The 20,552-nt window shown below is 42.8% G+C and overlaps 2 protein-coding genes across 9 annotated transcripts; one reads left to right on the forward strand and one right to left on the reverse strand.

Moving 5' to 3' along the window:
- The first annotated feature begins 29 nt into the window (after positions 1-29).
- On the forward strand, positions 30-8,817 carry LOC121692879 (protein farnesyltransferase subunit beta-like). Of its 3 annotated transcripts, none has more exons than XM_042071872.1 (12): positions 30-171; positions 466-530; positions 656-728; positions 1,169-1,260; positions 3,381-3,527; positions 4,168-4,251; positions 4,629-4,715; positions 5,733-5,862; positions 5,951-6,083; positions 6,542-6,653; positions 6,857-6,971; positions 7,642-8,817. In XM_042071872.1, exons 1-12 carry the CDS (start codon positions 73-75, stop codon positions 7,765-7,767), a joined length of 1,263 nt encoding a protein of 420 aa, XP_041927806.1. In that variant the 5' UTR covers positions 30-72; the 3' UTR covers positions 7,768-8,817. The 3 variants fall into 3 exon arrangements, with proteins under 3 accessions (XP_041927806.1, XP_041927807.1, XP_041927808.1); XM_042071873.1 differs by having other exon boundaries at positions 7,645-8,817; XM_042071874.1 differs by having other exon boundaries at positions 73-171; positions 469-530.
- On the reverse strand, positions 8,712-15,749 carry LOC121692881 (protein max). 6 transcript variants are annotated; one of them, XM_042071877.1, is made up of 6 exons: positions 15,582-15,749; positions 15,269-15,295; positions 12,904-13,011; positions 12,344-12,391; positions 11,975-12,098; positions 8,712-10,514 (listed from the first exon to the last, which is right to left on the reverse strand). In XM_042071877.1, exons 1-6 carry the CDS (start codon positions 15,615-15,617, stop codon positions 10,327-10,329), a joined length of 531 nt encoding a protein of 176 aa, XP_041927811.1. In that variant the 5' UTR covers positions 15,618-15,749; the 3' UTR covers positions 8,712-10,326. The 6 variants fall into 6 exon arrangements, with proteins under 6 accessions (XP_041927811.1, XP_041927810.1, XP_041927814.1 ...); XM_042071876.1 differs by having other exon boundaries at positions 11,975-12,113; XM_042071880.1 differs by lacking the exon at positions 12,344-12,391 and adding an exon at positions 12,432-12,443 and having other exon boundaries at positions 15,582-15,748.
- Positions 15,750-20,552: the final 4,803 nt, after the last annotated feature.

Consider the following 20,552-nt stretch of genomic DNA (forward strand, 5'->3'; position numbering starts at 1 on the left):
AGCTGCAGACTGATGTAGTCTGTATATGTGAAGAAGTAGTTCGGGTCCTGTAAGAAGTTCAGTGAAAGTGAAATGAAAGATCAGCACCCTCCTCTGAGATGTTTCCAGGACTGCCACAATCGTGAACTGTTTCAGGACGATGGGTTACAAACGGTGACGTCATCTGATCAGGTAATCGGCTTGAGGGCTGGCATGAGCTGTGGCACTTCACGTGCTAATTGATTTCTGCAAAATTAAAGCCTTCGGAATATTCTGAGAATAGGCTACTTTGGGAGAAATAATCTGGACCATATTTGACATCAGAATTTAGCAATTATCAGATAGGGCTTTAGTGGAACATTAAAATCGCAAAGGCATGGTGAATCATGTGAAGTATAATTTAAATACAATTAGATGTTGTTCGTGAGTTAACTGTACTGAAAAATAAAACTGAAAACTAACTGCACGTCTCTATGTTTTATCTAGAAGAGGGTAGAAGAAAGTATTTGTGAAGTAATACATGCCCACTTGAAGGACCACAGGATGCCAAGGTTGGTTAAAAAATGGTCCAAAAGTGCCTTTTTGGGCATGTTACGCTACAAGTGAAAATGTGATTTATTTAAATAATAAACATACACTAATTGTTGTAACAATTCATAATTCTGTGCGCATTCAGGCCCATATTGCTGCGAGAACAGCATATTATTTATTTGACGGACGGACTGCAGCATCTCTCGGAGTCCTATGAGGTATGTGGTGTGGCCCGTCGGAGCCCAGAAGAGGTATAAATAGGCAGCCGTGGCGACCGCTGCCCTCTCTTATACACTCCCATGTGATACCACCTCTGCCTCTTCGGCCACAGAGGGAACATTGAACGTGCCAAAGAAAGCTCTTTTATCCTCTGCTCTTGTTCCCGGCTGCTTTTTCACTTTAGTGGGAGTGTGTGTGTGTGCGTGCATGCGTCTGTGTGTGCGTGCATGCGGCTGTGCCTGCGCGTGTGTGTTGAGTTTGTTATGAAGTTGCGTGTGTGTGTGCGTGCATGCGGCTGTGCCTGCGTGCGTGTGTGTGTGTGTGTGTGTGTGTGTGTGTGTGTGTTGAGTTTGTTATGAAGTTGTGTGTGTGTGTGTGTGTGTGTTCTGTGCCAAAGCTGAAGGCCACTCTCTCCCCCACCCCCCCTTGACCACCCCAGACTCTGGATGCCAGTCGGCCCTGGCTCTGCTTCTGGCTCCTCCACAGCTTGGACCTTCTCCTCCAGCCTGTGGCTCCTGACCTCGCCTCGGAGTGAGTGCCACACACACACACACACATGCATGTATGCACACACACACACACACACACACACACACACACACAAATACTCTCTCTCACACACATACACATATCATAACACACACTCTCTCTCTCACACACACACACACACACACACACAGACACACATGTATGAACACACACACACACACACACACACACACACACACACACACACACACACATCATAACATACACACTCACACACACACACAGAAAGACACGTACGAACATATGAACGTACAATCATACACACATACATACACACACACACACACACACAGCCTCATAACAGCCTCCTGCCCTTGTCTCCCTCACAACACACACTCACATACAGCCTCACAACAGACACAACCTCGTCATTATTGGTTATTTGGTCAATCACCGTGGTGTTGTCTGCTAATTTAATGATACTGTTGTTGCTTGGCAACACAGTCATGTGTGGTTATTTATTATCGGTTATTAGGCCAATCACCGTGGTGTCGTCTGCAGATTTAATGATATTGTTCTTGTCATGCTTGGCAACACAGACGTGTGTGACGCAGACTGTACAAAAGGGGACTGAGGCAGCAGCCCCGAGGGCCACCGTTTCTAAACACAGACACAATCTCACAGTCTGCCTTTCAGAAAATCAAATAGCCAGTTGCTTAAAGAGTCGCTTAAGCCTTCTGAGTTTTAACACTAGATTGGATGCTATCCTAAAACGTTGAAAATAACACATCTCTATGTCTAGATAGGGACAACACAATTTGTGCTTTTTCTAACACATTGCTTTTGTTATATTGTATACACTTTTACAACAAATGTGTTGATAATAATCTTTACGTCCAAATAGGGACAACACAATTTGTATTGTTTCTAACACATTCGTTTTAAGAATGTTGGATGGTGCAATTGTGTTAAAAGGATTCTGACATAGGTGTTTATAGAGGGTAGTCTTTCCTCATCATCATCTTAAGACTGGCACGCTTCTAATACCTTCTGTGAAATATCTCCTCCCAATGTTAACAACCTCACTTATTCATACTTAAACTCTGCCATCATCCTTGGAGTCTTAAGTAAACAGTTTCTGTCTTGTCTCGTCATGCCCCTGTGCCCTCTGAGAGAGCTGTGTGAGGAAGAGAGGAATCTGTGACCTTATGATGTATTAATCACATCATTAGCGTTTGGTTCCAAAACGTTTTATCCACCATTTTAATGAATTTTCATTTATACTTTTTTTTTACATTTTGTTTTCCAAGTAATTTCAGTAGGAATTTAATTGGGTATTGTTATTTGAGTTATCTTTACTCAATCAAAACAACACAACTACACTTTGATTGATATTACCTGAAATTAAATAGCATGACTTTTTAATGTTTTTAAAAACGGAGATTTAGCGTTTTGGAACCGAACTCTTCATTTATTTGCCTTCTTCCTCATTAGATGAGAGAACACACCCAGAGAGTGTATTTCTGTCTCCCATAGAGTAGTTACTGTAAGGTCTATGTTAGTGGCCACACACTCAGTGGGACTGCGTGTGCTGACCATTAGTGCTGTAAGAGGCTTTGCCCTCATCTCCTTTGCTTTGAGCACCTCACCTCTGGCTTATAACACAATGCTGGCACATGTCAGTGAAGTGGGATTTTCTGCCTCTCTCTGGTTCTCTTTGCTTTGCATTGTTTTGAAGGATGTGAATGCAGCTGCTACTACATGCTCCTCACAGCCCTCTAGTGGCCAAAGGAGGGTAATGTTATTCTGCATTTTCTGTGTTTGTGTGTGTAGTTTGATTTCCAAACATTCTTTTGTATGTATATTGGACTTTGTATGTTGCTAATTGATAGCCAAAAAACGTTTGTCATTTTGAACATGAACTGACTACACAGCATTGTTTTAAATGCGCCTAAACATTTACACAGTTCTGTAGTTTTGATGTAAATTTAAGAACACCAGTGATGTGTTCCACATGGGAACATGGGATAGGTATGCTGATCAGGGAAAGAAGGATGACATGACAGCCATTGTGATGACCCAGATTATGTGTGTGTGTGTGTGTGTGTGTGTGTGTGTGTGTGTGTGTGTGTGTGTGTGTGTGTGTGTGTGTGTGGTCTCAGTGTGTGTAAGTTCATCTCCAAATGCCAGAGCCCAACAGGAGGCTTCGCAGGAGGTCCGGGCCAACAAGCTCACCTTGCGCCGACATACGCGGCTGTCAACGCATTGTGTGTTATCGGAACACAGGAAGCTTATGACGTCATCGACAGGTACAAGGAAGTGCTTGCACAGTAATATGAATGATTTACAGTTGTTCTCAGTCGCTTTGGTGCATTTCTCGAATCCTCATTAACAATTGCATAACAGTTGGTGCAATACATCCTGTCAGGTCACATATATTCGTTCGCATAAATTATGCTTGACAGATAATGACAATTGTGCATGTAATAACTCAACCGATGAAATAAGCCATTATTGGACCATTTTGGCACATTTTTGACCGACATGATATTAGCAAATGTAAAAAAAATCAGATGTTTTTACACGGTCAGTTGCATGGGTGTATACTAAAGGATTGTTTTTTGTTTATTCGAAAAAATGCAAATTGCTTTTATGATGTGTACAAGTGAGTTTTGAGAATTTCAATTCTGATTTGAGAAATACACCAAAGCGACTGAAAAAAGATTGTAAATGTACATTTGATCCATTTTAAATATACAGTATTTGAATCAGTGATAAACATTTGAGCCATTTTAATATTTGCATTTGAGCCATTTAAATATATACATTTGAGAATTGTGTATTATGGGTCTGCATGAAGTGCTGAATATGCGTGATGTTTAAGTGCTAGTACCAATTCAATATAATTGCATAAAACCATACGACAACTGATTTCCTTGTTTATGTCAGGGAGAAGTTGCTTGACTTCCTGTATTCACTGAGGCAGAAGGATGGCTCCTTCCAGATGCATGCAGGTGGAGAAGTGGACGTCAGGTGTGTTGAAGTAGACACTGCTGTGTGTGTATGTGGGGGGGGGGGGGGGGGGGGGGTTCTGCAGGAGTATACTGATGTACTAATGTGTGTGTAGTGTAATGTGTGCGTTTGTTCTGGAGGAGTTTACACTGATGTGTGTGTGTACTTGTGTGTCTGTGTGTGTCTTTGGCTAAAAAAGCGTCAGCCAAATGTAATGTAATGTGTGTGTGTTCTGCAGGAGTATACTGATGAGTGTATGTACTAATGTGTCTGTAGTGATGTGTGGATGTGTGTGTGTGTTCTATAAGAGTTTACACTGATGAGTGTGTGTACTTGTGTGTTTGTGTGTGTACGTGTACGTGTACGTGTGTGTGTGTGTGTGTGTGTGTATTCTGCAGGAGTATATACTGTGCTGCGTCTGTGGCCTCCCTCACCAACATCATCACTCCCGACCTGTTTGAGGGCACCTGTGACTGGGTGGCCAGGTGAGCAGTGCAGACAGTCAGACCGAAAGGCAGACAGACAGATAGACATACAGATCAACCTGCAGATAGACAGATAGACAGGCAGAGGGAAAGACAGACAGACAGACAGACAGACAGATAGATAGATAGATAGATAGATGGATAGAAAGACAGATAGATAGACAGATAGCAGGCAGTGAGATCATCAACACACACAGCTGTGTCTGACCTGAGCCTGGTCTGTTTGAGAGTGGGCTCTTATGGGTAGTCTCATCTAGCCAGACAGTAGGCCAGTTTCCTGTACATGGTTTAAGCCTGGTCCTGGTCCTGGTACTGGTCCTGGACTAAAAGAGAAGTCCAATAGAGATTTCCATTGGAGAAAGCTTTTAGTGTAGAACCAGGACTAATGTACAGGAAACCTGCCCCTAGAGACTAAATTATTATTTTATTATTATTATTATTATTTCTAAATCAACCCAAATTAATCCTGAAGGCAAGGCTTGAAAGAATATTGAAAGTACAGGGACATTGGGGTGACTCTTAGAGAAAAAGCTTATTGGTGTAGCCTTTTTAGCATTTGTTTTCGAGTTTGTCCTAGTTAGTCCAGAACTCTGCAGCATTGTCTGCTGACTGTGACATCTTGTCACATAGTGCATTAGTCCCATGTGAAGAGACTGTGGGAAAGGTGCCATGTTGAAATGCTCTGACTGGGCCTCTGACTGAGCTCCTTGGCATTGTGTACTAGCACATAGTGTAGAATTATAGATAAGGAGTAATCCACAGAGTTATTCCAACAACCGTTGGAGTTGGGAGTTTTATTACTGTACCGTCACTGCCATACATGCAAGAGCATCACATTACCCTGTCAATTGCTAGTGTGTATTGACCTCTGAACCCTGGAACTTATCACAGATCCTAACACACACAATGTATCACTGTACACTGCGCTTCATAAACTAATGACAGTAGCACACATAGCCCACCCAACTGCCCAATGCCCAACCCTGGCCCCTGTGGGTCTGCTGTGCCCTTTGCCAGGTGCCAGAGCTGGGAGGGGGGCATGGGGGGAGTCCCCGGTCTGGAGGCCCATGGTGGCTACACCTTCTGTGCACTGGCCGCTCTGGTCATCCTGGAAGGACAACAACGGCTGAACATCAGAGCACTGCTGGTAGGTGCACCTGGACAAAAGTGTCTGCTAAGAACTATAAACGTAAACATAAACATAAACGTAAGCATTATGTGTGTGTGTGTGTCAGCGCTGGGCCTGCAGCAGACAGATGCGGTTCGAGGGTGGTTTCCAGGGCCGCTGTAATAAGCTGGTGGACGGCTGCTACTCCTTCTGGCAGGGAGGCATCCTGCATCTCATTCACCAGATACTCCTGCAGGCAGGTGAGAACCCCTCTCAGACTAGAAATACCTGAAGGTGACACCTCCAGGTGTGTGTGTGTGTGGTTGCATGAGATCCAATCTGAAGTGTAGAGATGTGTGTGTTGCAGGCGACCCAGCCGTTAGTGTAGACTAGAGGTGTGTGTGTGTCTGTGTGTGTGTGTTGCAGGCAACCCAGCTGTTAGTGTAGATGTGTGTTCGTGTTTGCAGGTGACCCAGCCGTTAGTGTAGTGTGTGTTGCAGGTGACCCAGCCGTTAGTGTAGAGCTGTGTGTGTGTGTGTGTGTGTGTGTGTGGTTGCAGGTGACCCAGCTGTTGGTGTAGAGCTGTGTGTGTGTGGTTGCAGGTGACCCAGCCGTTAGTGTAGAGCTGTGTGTGTGTGTGTGTGTGTGTGTGTGTGTGGTTGCAGGTGACTCAGCCGTTAGTGTAGAGCTGTGTGTGTGTGTGTGTGTGTGGTTGCAGGTGATCCAGCCGTTGGTGTCGAGGGGTGGATGTTTGAGCAGCGGGCTCTGCAGGAGTACCTCCTCTTCTGCTGCCAGTGCCCAGATGGCGGCCTTCTGGACAAGCCTGGAAAGTGAGTCTCTGTTGGGCTCTCTCTCTCACTCACACACACACAAAGGTTACCATTCACCTCTTAGGATTCCTTTGTGTTTAGTATTTACTGTACTGAGTGGTCACAGTGATCATGTAAAGGACCGATAACAGCACAACGAAGAGAGCAAGGAGACACACACACACACACACACACACACAGTCTTTCTTCTGTGGTTCTCCCAGATTGCGGGATTTCTACCACACATCCTACTGCCTGAGTGGGTTGTCCATGGCGCAGCACTCCAGCGGTGCGTCTCCTCCGCGAGAGCACATCCAGGGTGGAGAGGAAAACAGACTGGTAGGTCTCAAGCCTGACGCCTGACGCCACCACATGACAACATTTTCATTTACTCTTTTAAGACTGCAGATGTTGAGCTGGCTCTTGAGCTTAAGAATTGCATTACTTATAATTAATATTATAAGTACATGACAGTAAAACTACTTGAACTTGAACATTCACTTTCAACATGAATTTGGTTATTTAGATTATGTTTGATTATTACGCCAATTTTACTCTACAGTCAACTGTAGAGTACAGTCAACTCTTTATTCAACTAGCCAGAACAGAGCTGCAGCAACACTGGCAATGCTTTATATTACACACAAGTTTTGGCTTCTAGTACATTACATACTCCAGGAACATCAACTCTTGTTACGGTGGCAAATTAAGACTGAAACCAAACCATACCAGGCAAATACATTAAGCTCACGCAACCATGCAATTTATGTCTCAAAATAGAAGTTTTGGACAGAGACGTACAGTATGTGGACATATGGTAAGTTCTGCAGTGGGTAAGCTGCACCCTGCAACGATTCCAAAGTGCCCACTCCAGACCCAAAGTGCAAAAACAGAGACTTTGGCTGATGTGTCTGTCTGTTCTGAAGTTCACATCTAATTCAGTTAAGGCAAATCCAATATCAGTAACCCACTTCCCCTGTGGCTGCACTGCTTTTCTATTTCTGGGCAGCAGGCTCGGACGCACCCCGTCTACAACGTCAACCCGGAGAAGGTGGCCAGGGCTCTCGCTCACTTCAACACGCTGCCGCTGCACGAACGCCGACACTCCCCCCACCGTCAAGGGCCAGACCTCTAAGGCCTTCTGGGAAACGGTCACATTTCATTGGGAAGGCTGGGGGACTTGGCGAAGCTCAGGCCTGAAACCTCCAACTAACTTCTTTGACTTCACATCTCAGTCAGCCTGATTGTGTGGTTCCTGTGTGTGGCGTTTTAAACCATTCAGCACTTTAACCAGCCTCATCAACCACAGATGATAGTGGTGGAGCAAGCCTGGACCAGCTCACACACACCTCAGTCACTTTGATGTATTTCTCAGATCAGAATTGAAAATCACAAAACTGCTTGTTCAAACCACATAACTGCATAAACGCAATAATCATTACTTCAAACAAACAGCAAATGCTTAAATACATCCATGCAACCGATTGTGTGCAAATGTCTGCTGTTGTTTTACATTTCCAATTCTAATGTCATGTTTGTCAAAATGCGCTATACTGGTTCCATGCTGAATAGTCCTACCCCATAAAAGAAATAGGCCTTATTTCCTGTTTGAGTCATTACATGCAAAATGTGTTGAACTAGTTGTTTTATGTGAACAAAAATATGCAGCTTAGCAGACAGGAACATGGAAAGATCTGGCTTACAGTGGGGCACTGCTCTGCCTATGGGTTGATGCCTGTTTTACTGCACAATGCTGTAAAAGCCTTTTGCATTAAGAAATACTTTGAATATCTTGTTCATAAACAATGACATATGGACTTGTCATTTTGATTGCACTGACAGTTTCATTGGCATAAACACTTGCTTTTGAGACATAAATTTGACCAAGATACGCATTTTGTGGTGCAGTCTGCGCTAATTGTTTTAAATTGCATAAAATTAAAACTCGAGAAATACACTAAAGCAACGGATAAAAACCTAAGTGCATCTATGATGTTGGGCAACTCTCCCTCAAGGCCTGCAACAGCCTTCAATTTAATTTTCCATCATACCTTTAGTAAACAGAAATCAGACATCATAAAAGGATAAAATAGTTTTATTTATAGTTTCGTAGTAAAGGTATGCCTCAACTTGCAAGACAATTGTTGGCAGTATGTACAACATACCTGTATTTTCCATGGAATGGAATCAAACAATTACCTAGTATTTCGTACACACTAATTATTTCTTTTTAAATGAAAAAAAAAATAAAAATAAGTCAAACATTCCCCAGACAGGCAAGTATTTCCTGGGAAAGTTCGGTTGGTATTATAGATAACATGGAGGAGTATACAGTGTATTTCACTACACATTGATATGGACTTTTGTTGTAATAAAAATAAAAAGGTTACTACCTTTAACTGCTTTGTGTAACATTCAATATCCATCTGGGAAGGAAAACAACAGACACTCGTATTTATACTTTACATCCTCAAACTACACTGATACTATGAGGGGGGTCCAGACCCCTAGAGGTTCTGGAACAAACCCGCTCCGATCCAGCTCCAGAACCTACCAGCCGGTACCATGTCTATTCCAGATCTTCTTAAGTCTTCACAGCTCACTGGCGGGTGCACATCAACCCAAAATCCCTAATTGTTTTTTTTTTTGTTTTGTTTTTGTGTTTTGTTTTTTGTGCCTAATCCAATTTAGGAAAAAGAAATACTTCACAAAAGCCTCGTTTTCATCTAATTCTAATTGATAATCTCAGGCAAACGACAACAGTTTGACTACCAGGACACAAACTCATTTCAAGAAGACTTAAAAGATACGCATTGCAACAAAACAGTTTTAGAGGGGAGAATCTTAAGCCAACTATACCGGTCAAGGCAGGTAAAACACACACACATACATACACGCACACACACATACATACCATCATCCCCTCCCAAAAGAAAATTCACATTCTTTTTTTTCTCTTGAGTGGAAAAGTACAAATATTTAAAAAGGTAAGCTGTTCTGCAGGAGGATCTCCCCCCATGCTTTTGGGCTAATGGTGGCTCCTCGTACTTGCAGGGGTGAGGCGGGGCTGGGGGTGGGGGCGGGTGGGTAACGAAGCTTAGCTAAAGCCGTGTCCTCACTTCCTCCACACTTTCTTCGAGGTCGTCCTGGCGACGCGCGGTGAGGTTTTGCGAAAGGCGTTTTGAAAAGTCGTTCAGACGGCGGAGCTGCCTCACTCAAGGAGTGGCTTGTTTTCTGAGTCAGACTTGTGATGACGGGAGGGACGTCACGAGAGAGAGAGCAGAATTTTTTTTTTAAACAAAATGAAAAAAAGGTTCCCCAGACAGTAGCTGGCTGGATCAGACCAGAGACCCCGTTCAAAACCTGCTGATCTGGTCCAGAAGGGGGCGCTGTGAGGGGTAGGATGTCTGCAGTGGTGACCTCAGGAGCCCACGAGAGCAAGCACTCTCCCAGCCTGAAGTGGGGTGGGTGGGGTGGGTGGGGGGGGGGGGGGGGGGAGGAAAACAATGTCAAAGATGTGGGGTGGTGTGGGGTTGGGTTGGGTGGGGTGGGGTGGGTTGGGTTGGGTGGGGTGGGGTGGGGTGGGGTGGGGTTTGAGGAGAGTCTCTGGTTGTGTCCCTCCGCACTGATGAGTGTGTGGGAGACTTGATGAGTGTGTGGGAGCAGGAGTGGAAATGGGGGGAGGGGGGGGGGTTTAACTGGGCTCTGCGCGCAGCTTCTTCCTGTTCGGGGGCTCCTCTTCCTCAGACTCAGAACTGGAGTCGGAACCCCCGTCGAAGGCGGACACTGCCCCGCCTTTGCGGTTCGTGTACAGGCTGCTGTCACTGGAGGAGTAGGATGACTGGAACTGGGCATTACCCTTCGCCTTCTCCAGCGCTCGCACTGCAGACACACACACAGATACACACACACACAGATACAGATACAGATACACACACAATTATAAACACACGTGAAGACATCCTAACACTCCCCACGTACGCATCAACTAGTCACCAGTCTGGCTACCTCAAATTTCCATGACTTCATTTGACAATGGGTCAATGCCAAAATAAAGAGCACACATACTGCTGAGCCCACTAAGATGATATCAACTGAATGAGCCCACTAAGCCCATGAATGAGCCCACTAAGATGATATCAACTGCCAAATCCTTAATTATGAGCACACAACAAACTTCAACAAATCATTTGAAGCTCAGCAATAACATGCAAAAGCTAATATTTGGTTTTACACCAGTAAGGTTTTGACTGCAAACTAAATACACTAGTACTCTTTATGATGTGTATGTGCATATGCGTAAGCATTCGAGTGAAAGTCTAAAGTAATATTCAACGTTCATGTGTCGCCATCCTGAAATAAGAAACGTTGTGAGCATGTAGGTATGAGGAGGCCAGGAATGTCAACCAATCCGCAAAAACAGCATACTTTTGTCAACTAATCCACAAAGACAGCATACTTTTGTCAACCAATCCGCAAAGACAGCATGCTTTCCTGGCCATCTGTAACCAATTGTCTTTTCGTAGATATGGTACCAGAAGTGAGCATCCATTGGACGACATTTTTAACAATGTCTGCGATCGCCACAGTACCTACTGGGCTGAAGTGGCTAGCCTACCATCAGCAATTAAAAAGAATGGAGGTGGAAGTCTATATAATACCACCATGCTCCAAGCATCCATCTTTTTAGAACGTTGTCTAATGCTAACTAACTAGCTAACTGAAATGGCAGCAATCGTTTAGGACTCAGCTCGCTAAATATGACTTTGACAGACAAAAGGAGTTCATTTGGCAATACAATAGAATAGGTCATCCCTCTAGGCTTTGTAATTTGCAGCAGTGGTTTAATATTAGTCATGATAGGACTTGGCTGATTTAGTTTTCCTCTGCCACTACCAACATTGTTGACAGTGTAGGTCCCGCCCCTACCTTGATTTCAATTGGCTGGCAAGAGAGAAGTGACATTGAGGAGCCCAGCGCTGTCCTAAAAGCGTTCAGAGCACTGCGGAAAAAAACGGTCAGCGCTGAGGGCTTTTTTCCGCCGACGGCGCTGAGCACTGTGAACACTGAACTTCATAGGATTTGTATTGAAAATAGCCGCCGTCAGCGCAAAAAACGTGTTTGGTGGATTCAGGCCCTTAGTTCTGCAACAATGCATGGTTCTAAAATTCCATGTAGTATTTGACAAACGCTGATATTCTTTAGAACGTTCATTTTACAACATTCCCATCACACCGGTGGGGCAGTACCCGATGAAGGGCTGGATCCATGGGCTTAGATGCCGATGCCCCTGCCCCTGCCCCTGCCCCTGCCCCACCCTCCTCGGGCACCCCCAGACTCACCCTGCTGCTCCAGCAGGGCGTTCTGCCTCTTCAGGTCATCAATGTCCTGCTGGTGCGTGTGGTTTTTTCGCCTCATGTACTGGATATACTCCGTCGCCTTGTCGAGGATCTGTGCTCGGGACGCCTGTTTCACAGAGTGCTGTCAGCAGCAAATTATACAACTCAAACTTCAAGTCAGGTGACACTGGCCAAATAACATGCACACACATACAGGAAACAGCTGCTTGCTAAATTATGCATTTTCTCTGTAACTTTAAAGCACAGCACTGTTATCAGTGCAGCACTGATAGCAACATATTATCAACATTGGTAACAAATACGATCACATGACATGACATTTGCACATTATGTGTGGTTATGCATACTGACCATAGTCTCAGACCTTACAGCATTTACTTGAGACAGAGCCAGCACAGACTATTAACGAGAGCAATAAAACAAATAAATGTATAATTACCGACACATGGCACTGAAAGAATAAAAGAATACAATTACAGAAGTTTCTTCTATCTACCAACAAACAGACCATTAACCTACATAGGGTGACCATAATGCAGTTAAAGAATGATCCTTAGATTTGAGTTTTATTTACGTAAAGTCATAAAGTCAGTGAATTAGCATTACAATATATCAGTAAACAATTGCTGTCATTTAAACTGTGAATTCACCAGTCTACAGACTATAAACCCACTTTTAGATTTCAGGGAATGCCAAATAATGTACACCATACACCAAACAACTTTGACAAGATTTGGGAAACATTCTTGAAAGATTGTAGTCTTTTAAACAATGCCCCCCATTTCAAGCTTTACTCAAAAGACTCCAAACTTTCAAGAATCTTTCCCAAATCTTGTCAAAGTTCTTTGGTGTAAGGAGGCCATAAGATGGCACTTAAAAAAAACAATTAAGAGTAGCGTAAAGGGACAGACCTTCTCTCCCTGGAGCGCAGGCACAGAGTCCCGTAGACTGTGGAAGCTGTCTTTGATGTGGTCCCTGCGTTTGCGCTCCAGCGCGTTGTGATGGGCCCGCTTGTCTGCCTGGGGACCAGAACATCACAGACCATTAACTGGGTCAGACTCAAACAAACACCAAGTCACGACACTAAAAACAAAACAAATTGACAAAGCTGGGAAAAGAAAACATAGGACTGCAATGATCACTTGGCAGCCAGAAAAACAGTTGCTTCACTTCATATAGGTCTCAGTTTTTTCCATCTTAACATAACCAACTACTCAATCTCACAACTAGTGCAAAAACGCTAACATGCTTCCATGTTAGAAAAAGGTCAAAAATGCCTATTATTCAAAAATTACATGGTTATTGTTATGGTTCTTAACAGACGCTTATGTCTAAAGCGAATACATACAGTGATACCAGCATTAAGCTTCTATCACTAGAATAATATAATAAAAATAAATAAATGAAATAAATAAAATACATTGAAAACTCAGACTCCCCAAATGTCCAGAAAAAAAAAAAAAATACGCCTACTTCAACACTATATTACACAAAACTCGCTGAACCACTTTCATCAAGTCTTTTAGACGATTAATTTGATTTTCTTTTAATTAACCCTGTCTTGACAATTTGATACTGGTCATGTTACTAGTAAGCTGTTCATACATACATTAAATAGTCGGTTCAATATTTCAAATATTGCTTGCAGACCACTAGAGCTCAGTGGTCTGGAGACCACACTTTGAGAAAGACTGTACTAGAGGCTCCAGGCTGGACACGGACAGGCACGTCCCAGACGTTCACCTGGCCCAGCAGAAACACTCCAGCTTTGGATCAAAATCACATAGCACGAGAAAACCTCAGTAGGGCTCTTCAGGTAAACTAACATGGATTGACTCCCACGTCAACCCCCGGACCTCTTCATGACAACTGTGTTTTGTGATCAAGCTAGAGAGAGTAAAGTTGGCACATGGATTTGAGTGTTTTGGACAGAAAATGGATGTCGCACTTAACAGGCTCTGTATGTTTACAACTGTAAGACAATGCGGGGACAGTATCTCTGGTGATGCAGATGGAAGCTAAACTTGTTTATTAGTAAGCTTCTTAATAATAATAAGAAGAAGAAGAAGAAGAAGAAGAAAGACTGGCACATACATAGTGACCTAGATTACAAGAAGTTGCTTTTACAAAATCTCTTTACACAGCTGGTGCATAAGCCAATCAATTATTATGTAAAATTAACAAAAAAGGAGGCATTTAGTATTAATACTTAAGATGCAAAATATCTTATTTTTTAACGTTCACAGATACAGGAATATGGAAGCAGCCCTATCTGTGTTTCTGTAACATAATAAGGTTTCTGTAACATAATAATTTCATTTCAAAATATTAAAAACAAACATGAACCAAATTGCTACTTTTCTTCGGATGACATGGTGGTGAAAATCGTGCAAGGCCAAGGCGATTATGAACGTCCACAGAGGTTGTCCAAAGTCATAACTTCCACTGCAGGCCTTGTTTATGTAAGCTAGCTAGTGTTTTTCATAGAATCAATTGCACTACTCTCCCAGTACGAGTGTGAATGCGGTTCGACGTACAGGGCATCTGAACGCCTGCAACATTCAGCTGATATGTGTGACAGCTGAAAGATAGCTACACTTAGCACGTTAATAAACTGAGTTGTCTTCCCAAATGCAATACCAATGCAACATTTTAGCTACCGTAATTTAGAGATAAGATGTCAGCTATATACATATGATGTAATAATGATCTCGCGGAAATTGATCATTTAGCGCAGCTAAATATAGGGCGCGCTTAGCCTTGTGGGATGGGATTACCCTTCATGCGTAAATATTTTCAGCGCAATCCTTGGCGACATATTAGATATTACAACTGAATGGGCATCCTAGAATTCTTTGAAGTGGCTCGTGTTACATTCCTCTAAACGAATATTTATCCATCTGCATAACCCAATCCGTCCTACGAGAGCAACATCAGATAGCTTGGTGGCTACTGTCTTCTGAGAAGACACTAACGTTAGCTAGCTACAGCTAATGTAAAAAAATACAACTAGAGGTAGCTCGCATGCTAACATTGAAGGCGACATATTTTAGCTACCAATTCTTGTTGAAGTATGAAGCCAACGTTACTGCGGGAATTAATAACGCCTGATGCTAAAATCCTCGAGAAACATACCTAGATAGCCACCTATCACAATAAGGCAGGAACTGGGCTAAGTAAGGCCAAGCATTTCGTAGTATTGGGGGACTATGGAGATGTGGAAGAGAAAGGTGAACATTCAAAGTGGCTACAACGTATTGCACGTCAATCACGTACCACATTATGGTATCTCGACGAATCTTCCTGCAAGAAACGAAAGGGAAGTGTTAGTGTAACTCAATATAAGCTAAACTAAAACGTCAAATACGTCGTAATGTCAAGAGCAGTCAAATGAAAAGCTGGCTAACATTAGCTTGCTATATAGCTTTGCCTACAGAATTCAACTCAATATTAGCATTGCTAGCGATTCCACATAAGCAATGACCAGAAGCAAATTTCAGGAAAACATGTTTATCAGATTTCAAGCCCAACATAATTGTATCACTATTGAGTTGACTAACAGCACACAACTAGAATTACAACAACTCACATCACTATCGACTTCAATATCATCGTTATCGCTCATTCTCTGGAAAAATAATGGACAAAAATAAAGAATGGACTAAAGACGAACTGAAGCGAAACGAAACAACCTATCTTCCAAGCAAGCTGGCAAGTCTTTACAGCAGAAACATGACGATCAACGGAATCGCTACACGTGATGCGCTTACACATGGACATTTACAACACCCAATGCGCATGTGTTGGACTGCACAGATAGATGGGTAATGACGTTTTATGGCCGTCTCCATTCAAGTAGTCAACATCTAAAAGAACTACATTTCCTATGTTTGCGTCTGATGAGGGCACGCCCAGGCGACGTACACTCAAAGGGAGTGCCCACTGTTCTTGTTTCTCTCACCACAACCCTAGACAACCGCTTCAAATCTCTGATCCGAGAGCAGTTTATAAAATAATGTATACCATTAACAATGACCAGTGTTGTGTCGTGGCATCGACTGGTTTAATGGGATTATGTTTAAGATGTTTGACCAAAACGTGTGGATTTATGATACCCATTTATTTAAAGGAGCCACAGTACAGCGAGGCTTATATGATTATTTTGCGTTATGTGATCAAGGTCTATTGCAAGTTATGGAAGGCTTGCATTTTAATTGATAGGTTATTGGACAGATAGGCCTACTACTGTTAACAAAATGGATTTCAAATTATTCTGTGTTGGACCTATCATTTAAACAAACAGCAGGGGGCATCACGTGAACGGCTCTACACTATTAGACAATGTTAGACATCATTTTAGTGGTAAACGCAAGTAGGCTGCTATTCTGTTTATTTGAAGTAGCCTACAGTAGGCTTGGATATGGATTTACTTAAACTGAGGAAAAAATAGGACAGAAACCCCACTGTGTGGTGTGCAGTAGATGGCTGGCACGTGAGAGCATGAAACCATCAAAACTAAAAGGCCACATGGAAACAAGGCACCCCTGTCAAAGTCATACCTGTCGAGTACTTTGAAAGGTGACATCAAGAGTTGAAGACTTCACAAATGCAGGCTAATGCCAAACAAGTAGGCCTACAGGCACTTCGCTTGTCTTCATGTAGCTCACTATATCCATTGGCTTGAACGCTAAAATATATGGGTCGCGACTTTATGAACATGGGAAATTGTGGGTCCCAAAGTCAGACCACTTAAGAACCACTGCCATAGAACCCATAATTCAGCTGTCAGAAATAGAAACGTTTGGTGACTTGATTTAATGTGATACAGAATGTTTAAGCACCCATGTCTAAAGGGAAACGCATTTCAAGCCATACGTGTCAAATAGACCTAACTTTATTAACTGGATGCTTCTTCTGTAGGCCTAATGTATTAATACAAAACAGCTGCAATGGAAATCCTTGGGTCTCGTGAATCCTTGCCCTCATGCATCACCTGACCAATTTAACCAAAACAAAGCACATAGCCTTTGGATTGAAGCCAGGGCATTAAGAGAATTCCAAAGGCAGGAGTTTTCTTAAGAAACCATGGGATAATTCCAGTTATTCCTAAAAGAGCTCAAGTGATGTCATCATACACTGATAGAAACTGAGGATTAATTATATATATATATATATATATATATATATATATGTCATTGTAAGCAGGCATCTTCATCACAAGTCATAACAAATCATATTTAAAGCCACAAGTTATATTTAATCAGTTTGCATTATGCATGTTGTTGAATTGTGTGCATAACTACTTCACCAATGAATTGCTTCATAAGTTAGTCAATTAACAGTCTTAGTCTTTACACCCCCAACAAAAGCCCTGTCCTTCTTTTCCATGTGTAGCCTAGTAACAGGTAACCTAACAGGTGACATTTTCCTCTGCACATTTGGACACAGAAACAAAAAAACTGTCCAGACTATAGCTTGTTGTTGCCGGAGCGTTTCTAAAGGCATGGGTCGGAGCCAGATGGGTCTCTACAGGTGAAAGATGCAGGGCTGATTTTCAGTCATCACAAAGACTTGTGTGTTGTTGTAAGCCACACACAAAAGGAACCAGAGGAGCTGGCACACTCAATCCTGGCACCCCATTATGTAATGTCCTTTCACGGGGAAGCTCATGTGCATGAGTGCCAAGAGGAGAGATTCCACTGAGGCATTTCCATTCTGTTCCTAGTCGATGTACTATTGATGCCGTAGACCTTTCCCACGTTCCCAGTCAAAGAATGGGACACTCTTGGAGTAAGACATAGGCCAGGGAAAAAATAAATCTAAACTGCTCATTTGTTTGTTTTCAGGAAGCATATAAGAAAAATACCACAGTGACAAGTCTGTGTCTATACTGACGTTAAGTAAAGTGACTGAGTATTTAGCAGATGCTTTTGTCAAAGCAACATGGATTCACAAAAGGGGGTTCAGGAATCAAACCTGCATGGGCCAACCACTTATCAGATGATGATCTATCTGCTGCACCATCATACTCACATTATGATGCAGTTCAAATGAGTACCTCAACACTAACTCCTAATAACAATAATAACTAGATGTACCGCAGAGCGGTACAAAATATGACCGCCGCCCAGTCCAGCACATTTTTTCCACAAAAATAAATCACGCTGAAAGGCCTATATGATTCTAACTGTCTCACTAAATTGCACTAGCCACACTCAATTCTCACTGGTATCTGCTAGACAACAAGTACCAAAACATGATTAGTTCATAGATTTCACATGTAAAATTGATTTTATACAACCCCACCCCCATCTTGCCTGTTCATAATTCTGAGAAATTCTTGAATTGTGTGCATGTGTGCGTGTACACGTTTATGTTTATGTGTGTGGGTGTATGTGTGTGTGTGTGTGTGCGTGCTTGTGTGTTTGCCTGCGTATGTGTGTTTGTGCATGTGCATGCATGCGTACATATATCTACTGTGTGAGTATGTGTCATACATATGATTACTGTGAATGTATGTGTGTGTGTGTGTATCTGTTTATGCACATGTGTGCACATGGAATGGGTTAACCCCTGGAGGCAAACATACGGAAAAAATTGGTCATTTATTCACAAAAAACTGTGTCTTCCCTACCCTCCTTTCGGGGGGGGGTCCAGTACAGCGGGGGGGGGCTACAGATCAAAACGAAAAACGATGGTTTCATGCTATCCATGTGGGGTTACATGCCCACCAAGTTTCATGTACCCCGGTCTTTCAGTGACCCGGGAATCCTTGTTGGTGTACGGTCACTAAATGTACACATACATTATTTTATTGTAAGGCCCCCCATGAACGAAAGTTCACAAAACTTGGCATGCATTCGGAGGGTGTCATAATGATCCTACACTTTCAATTTCGTGCAGTTTTGACCATGTCAGCCAGAGATATTGTGATGAAAACCTAATTTTTTGCTTTTTAATTTTTGACTAGGTGGCGCTATACATGAAATAAGTGGTAATGGGATGGGTTGACATGCCCCCTTAAGACCAACATACAAAAAAAAGGTGGACCTCCTAGGCCCTACGGTTCTCGAGATATTCACAGAAAACTGTCTCCGGCCACCTACAGGCCAGTTGGTGTATAGTAACATAAATTAACTTATTATGTGGCCCCCCATGAACGGAATCCCACAAAATTTGGCGTGCATTCAGAGGGTGTCATAATGATCCTACACTTCCAATTTCGTGCAGTTTTGACTATGTTAGGTCACAGATACCTGCGATTACAACACCTCATTTTTACTTTTTTGTGTTTAACTAGGTGGCGCTATACATGAAATGAGTGGTTATGGAATGGGTTGACATGGCGCGGCGGTCATAATAATAATATATTTTATTTGTAGAGTGCTTTATCATACTCAAAGCACGGAACAATGAAGGATAAAAAGAGAATAAATTAATGAATGAATGAATATGATAAAATGTTAAGAATAAAAACAAAATATGATATCTGAATGGCAGTGTCTTTCTCCTGGGCATTCTCCTTGACTGCTCCTGACTTCCCACACAGCATCTTATATGGAAATGTCCTCCATTGCTACCTTCACACAAATGTGCTTTCCCGGAATACCATGCCACTGTGGTTACCGTTCCGCTCAAAGTCTTGTGGTTATTTACCTCAGTCAGTTATTTATACAAGCTGGGAATTAAGGTGTCAATCAGGCAAAAAGCAAGGCATGCATTAGTAGCTTAAATGAGTTTAGTTCATTGATAAAATATTATACCACATGTGAATTTGAACTTGTTTGATGAAGAGCCTTGTTGCATCTTCTTGAGACACTATATATTATAGGTTACGTAAATGCACGTAGGTTACGTATTGTGTAACCTGCAAACTACCTTACTATACAGTTTATGTAAACCACACGTAGGCCACCAAAATGAACGGATTCCGTTGCCAGTTCAATTTAATAATCAAATTATAACATTACATTACGGAGAAAACAAAGCCGTGTGAGAAAAGCAAAGCCGTGTGAGAAAAGGCATGTGTGGCATGGGGTCATGTAAGGTCATGAGGCATGTGTGGCATGGGGTCATGTACTGTAAGGTCATGAGGCATGTGTGGCATGGGGTCATGTACTGTAAGGTCATGAGGCATGTGTGGCATGGGGTCATGTAAGGTCATGAGGCATGTGTGGCATGGGGTCATGTACTGTAAGGTCATGAGGCATGTGTGGCATGGGGTCATGTACTGTAAGGTCATGAGGCATGTGTGGCATGGGGTCATGTACTGTAAGGTCATGAGGCATGTGTGGCATGGGGTCATGTAAGGTCATGAGGCATGTGTGGCATGGGGTCATGTACTGTAAGGTCATGAGGCATGTGTGGCATGGGGTCATGTAAGGTCATGAGGCATGTGTGGCATGGGGTCATGTACTGTAAGGTCATGAGGCATGTGTGGCATGGGGTCATGTACTGTAAGGTCATGAGGCATGTGTGGCATGGGGTCATGTAAGGTCATGAGGCATGTGTGGCATGGGGTCATGTACTGTAAGGTCATGAGGCATGTGTGGCATGGGGT

Source organism: Alosa sapidissima, chromosome 19 (genome assembly GCF_018492685.1).
Source record: "Alosa sapidissima isolate fAloSap1 chromosome 19, fAloSap1.pri, whole genome shotgun sequence".
NCBI classification, from domain to species: domain Eukaryota; kingdom Metazoa; phylum Chordata; class Actinopteri; order Clupeiformes; family Clupeidae; genus Alosa; species Alosa sapidissima.

Excerpts from the sequence above, each read along its gene's own strand:
- LOC121692879 (XM_042071872.1), top strand. The coding sequence starts at position 73 with ATGAAAGATCAGCACCCTCCTCTGAGATGTTTCCAGGACTGCCACAAT. Across the intron at positions 4,252-4,628 it reads GGTGGAGAAGTGGACGTCAG|GAGTATATACTGTGCTGCGT; the intron begins GTGTGTTGAAGT and ends TGTATTCTGCAG. Across the intron at positions 6,972-7,641 it reads GTGGAGAGGAAAACAGACTG|CAGGCTCGGACGCACCCCGT; the intron begins GTAGGTCTCAAG and ends ATTTCTGGGCAG.
- LOC121692881 (XM_042071876.1), bottom strand. The coding sequence starts at position 15,617 with ATGAGCGATAACGATGATATTGAAGTCGATAGTGAT. Across the intron at positions 13,012-15,268 it reads CGTCGAGATACCATAATGTG|GCAGACAAGCGGGCCCATCA; the intron begins GTACGTGATTGA and ends TCTGGTCCCCAG. Across the intron at positions 10,515-11,974 it reads CGCCCTGCTGGAGCAGCAGG|TGCGAGCGCTGGAGAAGGCG; the intron begins GTGAGTCTGGGG and ends GTGTGTCTGCAG.